We start from the raw sequence: 5,287 nt of genomic DNA, 5'->3' as shown, positions 1-5,287 counted from the left end.
CCTTGGTGAAGACTTTTAGAATGCAGTTTCCTTTTCTGTTTCAGTAATGTTGGGCATCATTAAGATTGATGGGTTTGAAAACATATTTCATTATCTCTTAGACACAGCTTGGCTGTTCTTCCAGATCTTTCCCTGTCGCCAAAACAAAACCTGTTGTTTTCAGAGGCTCTGAAACTAGAGTGCTCTCACTTAAAAGAGCTGCCTATCTGCATTTGCCTGTGAAAAATGTCTGCACAAGAGCAGCCTGATCTGTTGAGGGAGGAATATAATTCTTTTCAGCCTGAAGTGATTGGTAAGCGACAGTTGTGTAACAACAGGATGCTGCTGTCATGACCTTCATGCGTATGGGGCCACCTGCAATGCCTGAACTGGGAGTCCTTCTCCTGAAATCCTTGAACTGGGTGTCCTTCTCTTTTCAGGTCTGGTGTGTCCTCTGGAGGTGTCAGTCAGTTCAGGGAGTATCCAGGTTGCCCGAGGCCAGACAGCAGTATTGCCCTGCACCTTCACCACTAACGCTGCTCTCACTAACCTTAATGTCATCTGGATGGTCATTCCTCTTTCTAACGCCAACCAGCCTCAACAGGTAGGTCCTTTCTTACTGGAGCACACATTTCTTTGGGGTTTTCCTTTCCTCACCCTTTCCACGCTGATCTGGATGTAGTCCCTTTACAATGCTGAGTCTCTGGTTGTCTCAGAACGTTCCTTTCATTGCTGAACATGCCCTCTGGATCTTACATGAATCTGATTTCTTCGATGCTTTGTTAACTGATGCACATTGTGTCCTTGGCTGCCTTAGCCAGCAATTGGGACAGGTGTATGTGATACCATACGTCTGCCCTGGATCTCTGGTGGTTTGTATGTTCAAAAGAGCACAGGAGATGTAATCCACACTTTGGTGCACCTGATACGGGATTTGGAGGATCTGGGAGTAGCTGCAGGCTTAAATCTGTGAATTCTGTGTAAAATGTGCCAGAACAAATGGCCTCTCATAGGCTCATCTCCCCTTTTACTTCCCCTCTTACTTTTTCACTGTCTGTTACTTATGCAAGCCCATTCTTACAAATATTAGCAAATGAGAGTCTATTGTGGTAGGCACAAGAATCATAACCTGAGATCTGCTGGGCTGGATTTTGCCCACATACTCTGACAGCAGAAGAATGCCATTGCTCTGAAATGCATTTATCTTGGGTCACACTGCTCCCGTCACATTTGATATTCAGTTATGAGAACCTGTACTGAAGAATACTTGCTCCTCAGGGACTTGGTCTGAGTACAGACTGCTATATAAGCTGTCTGACTGGTAGAGGCTGTGCAGATTCAAGAGTTGCATTGCCTGTCATTCAGATCATCCCAGTGATCTTCAGTAAGCAGTGTCAAATCACGGCAGGATCTTACCGGCTGAGCCTCAGAATGATATGGTCCACTGGGTGGATGCTTTCCAGCAAAGTACTCACTGACCTGTGGAGAGGCTCTGCCTCTCTACATCGATCCTGTCCAGCTGGGTAATGACTATTATATGAAGCAGGCTGGTATTGCCAATCCAGCTATGCCAAAAGACTTGGGTACCTATCCAGTCTGCTACCTCTGTGAATATTTTTACTGTCATAAAATAGGCTACAGAGTGTATTCCTTTTCTAGAGAAAACACCTCTGCTAGGATGGGTCTGCCTGGGACACCTGTATATTGAGGTCTGGTTACTTAGAGATGCTTTAGGAATGGGTCCTTTTGGCTTTGGAAGCCCATGTTTTGCTTGTTGTTCTTCCTCCTTGCTCAGCTCCTGAAGAGTGTTGTTTGAGACTTCTTTTCTTTTCCAGGTTATTCTCTACCAAGGGGGTCAGATCTTTGGTGGTGCACCCCAGTTCTATGGGCGAGTGGGGTTTGCTGTGACAATGCCAACCACCAGTGCCTCCATCTTCATCAACAACACTCAGCTATCGGATACTGGAACATACCAGTGTTTGGTCAACAATCTTCCCGACCGAGGCGTCAGGAATATTGGAGTCATTGGACTTACTGTCTTGGGTGTGTTTATTGGGATTATGGGGGAGAAGGGAGGAACAGGGACAAGGGCATCCTCTGTGCATGATAGTGCATCATAGCAGAGCAATATGGTAGTGCATGCATTGGAGCCCACGGACATCCTGTGGCGAGGGATGGGCTGCCTTGTGGGTGTTGTGGGAGTTTGTCAGGCACATAGCCTTCATATGCTGGTAGCATATAATGGAGTTTTAAAATATGGTGGAGAGAAAGCTTTTGTGGCAGCATCGTGATGTGGAGTTGCAAAGAAACATGAATAAAATACGAGGGCATCCTGGAGAGCTGAAGGGACCATAAGTTTTGTGTGTAGCAACTTGAGAAGAGAATGACTTTAGATCTTTGCTTCCTTTTCATGGAAGCAATTAGTACTGGATGCTCCCTAGGATGTTAAATACTCCAGAGTGTGTGCCATTGTAGGGATATGAAAGCAAAACCCAAGCACAGCAAATTCTGTCTGCAGCTCTGTTAGCTCTCACCACCCTTGCTCACCACCCTGTCTGAAACACAGAAATGTTCACCCTCTTTTTCTCTAGGGAGGGATCCAAGAGTACTGGGTCCTGTCAAAGTCAGCAGTAGTCTGTAACCCTGATGGGCTGGTGGGTCAGGAATCTTTGTGAATTGTCATCCCCCAAACCTTAATGGGTTTTTGTCTGCTGCCTCCTTCTTGTCCTCTTGTCAGCTCATGCCAGTGTCCTTGCTTTCCCCAGCAGCGTGTGCCCAGAAAGAGCTTGCACTCCACTGTTTGGTCCTATTTCCTGATCTCCTGTCACTTTCCCCTCTTCTCTCGCAGTTCCTCCTTCTGCCCCACTTTGCAGAATCCAGGGGTCCCTGGACGTGGGCAGCGATATAACACTGACCTGCAGCTCGGAAGAAGGCATCCCTCGGCCAACATACCTCTGGGAGAAACTGGACAATGTTCCCAAGTTGCCCCCAACTGCCACACAAGGTGCTTGTTCTGTTGATTATCCTCTTATTTCCCAGGTGACAGCCTGGGCTTTCCTTTGAGCCACCAGAGGTGGCATGGCTCATTCAGTGTCTGCCACCACTTGCATGGTCACTTTATTGAACGAAGATTCCTAGAGCCCATGGTGGAGTAGGTACCCTTCCAGCGGCCACTTAAATTTTCATGTTGTTTTGGTACAGAAACATGTTCCCCATTGAGCAACAAGGTTCTGGTTGAATGGGAGAGAGAGAACATGGTTGCCAGATGTTGCCATGTGGCTGGAGATTTCAGCTGCCAATTCACCTGCATTTTAAACCGAATGAAAGGCTCACAGATTGGAAACTGGGAGAAGGGAGTCAGGGTCATCCCAAGAAAATATTGCCAGCTTCTCACATTGAGGTCGCTGTTCTCCAATAAGTCACTGCCAGAGCTGCCTTTCAGATGTGTGTAAAAGCAAGGCTCTGATCAGACTGGATATTGCCCAGCTCCAAGTCCCAACCATAAGATTTCTTAGCCTAGGTGTCCTGACCAAGTAGTGATAGTGGGACTTTTGCCCTTTATCTTGCTGTATTTTAAGAACATGCAAGCATTTAAGTTTTACATAATTCAGGAATGAAGAAAATTGGCAGAGCATGGGGTGGGGAGCCCAGATATGGGAGAGCAGGGCAGGACTGAATTAATCAGGTAGATCGGGGTATAGGTAATTGCACATCTCTTCTTTCCTCCCTTTTCTCATACAATGCTGAGAGTCCCGAGCTTTCATTTGCAGAAATTCATCTATAAGAAGAAAAAGAAACATCTAGTGTAAGCTCCTTAAGACCTAATCTTGTGTGTGTGTGTGTGTGTGTGCACAATGCTTCCATCTCAAGGTTATTTCCTAATTTATTTCTCTTAAGAGTCTTGCACCATCATTCTCTATTTGCTGGATTTGCCTTTTCAGTTTTCCTCAAGGGGAGAGGGATTTAAATCCTTCTTTTCTCTCTGACTAGACCAAGTCCAGGGCACTGTCACTCTCCGAAATATCAGCACTGTGTCCTCAGGTCTTTACCAATGTGTGGCTTCAAATGCCATTGGAACCAGCACTTGCCTTCTGGACCTGCAAGTCATTGCACGTAAGTATTTTGCTAAGGGAGGCTTGGCCACCTGCATCTGTCTTATGACAGTAAAGTGTGTAACGATGTTTGCTGTGAGCCACCATGTACCCCTCTATCAGAAGATCATTGTGCCCTGGAAGGGGGATGTTGCCTTTCCCCCCTCCCAAGCCATGGTAACTTCAAATGCTTGTGACCGGCTACAGCCCAGCCCTAATTTCTTCTCCATTCTCTGTTCAATCATCCCCACAGCCCACCCCCGGAGCATTGGCCTGATTGCAGGAGCGGTGGCCACTGGTGCCATTGTGCTCGTTGTTTGCATTGTGTTGGTGGCCGTGGCACTCTTTTACTGGAAAAATAAACACAAAGAAGAAGAAGAGGAGGAGATTCCCAACGAGATAAGGTAAGGGCCAGGGAAAGCTGGTGGCGGGGGACCTCTGATTGCCCAGCAAAAGCAGTGGCTGGTAGGAAGGCAATTAGAAATCTCATTCTTGCTAATCCTGAGTGTGTTCCCATGGGCCAGGGGAAGATGTCCATATCTGTCCAGAAAAAGAAGGGAGCAAATGAAGAACAGTAATGACAGATTTTGTTTTCAGTATTGCCTTTACCAAGAGCATTGGTCTGACGTTGTTAACTCTATGGGAGAGTGACTCTGCACGTGATGAGGATCCTGACCCACAATACCAGACAGTGGTAGCTGAAAAGGTCTGGAGATACAACTGTAATCTTCTTTGGTGTTGCAGCCACAGTCATTCCCTGTGGTAGCTTCCTGAAGCTCCCCTGAGGATCAGCTTCATTGGTTGTACAGCTACAGCCATACTGACTGCCTGCGTAGTACCAATGGCTGTTACAACCACTGGTTTTGCCCCCCTAGACACATGAGTGTGGGTCATTTGCCTCAGCAGTAGGCACATGGAGCAATTAATGTGCACAGACCTGCAAAGAGGGATGAGCAAATGGGCCAAGGAGCAATGCTGGTTTCCGTTGGTGCTGTCCTTCACCTTGAACTGATGGTGTTGACCCTAGCAGGGTGTGGCGGGGGGTGGGCAAGTGGGGCAGCATCCTCCATGTGGCCTCACACCCTCTCCTTCCCAGGGAGGACGACCTGCCGCCCAAATGCTCCTCCGCTGCAAAGACATTCCCCGCCGATGCATCCTCCTCGGAGAATGACACCCTCACCTCCTCCAACCCCTACACAAGCCGCTACTGGACCGAC

The 5,287-nt window shown here is 47.6% G+C and overlaps 1 protein-coding gene across 1 annotated transcript; it reads left to right on the top strand.

Annotated features, from left to right (window-relative positions):
- Positions 1 to 424: 424 nt before the first annotated feature.
- Positions 425 to 5,281, top strand: IGSF11 (immunoglobulin superfamily member 11; the record flags this gene model as incomplete). Its single annotated transcript, XM_035894600.1, has 6 exons — positions 425 to 583; positions 1,815 to 2,022; positions 2,828 to 2,983; positions 3,970 to 4,092; positions 4,324 to 4,474; positions 5,167 to 5,281. Coding segments are annotated over exons 1-6 (792 nt in total), but the record flags the coding sequence as incomplete, so codon positions are not given.
- Positions 5,282 to 5,287: the final 6 nt, after the last annotated feature.

Source organism: Egretta garzetta, unplaced genomic scaffold, assembly GCF_000687185.1.
Source record: "Egretta garzetta isolate BGI_Z169 unplaced genomic scaffold, ASM68718v1 scaffold85, whole genome shotgun sequence".
Classification (NCBI taxonomy): Eukaryota; Metazoa; Chordata; class Aves; order Pelecaniformes; family Ardeidae; genus Egretta; species Egretta garzetta.
The sequence above is the reverse complement of the archived record's forward strand: the minus strand, read 5'-3'. Positions and strand labels throughout refer to the sequence as shown.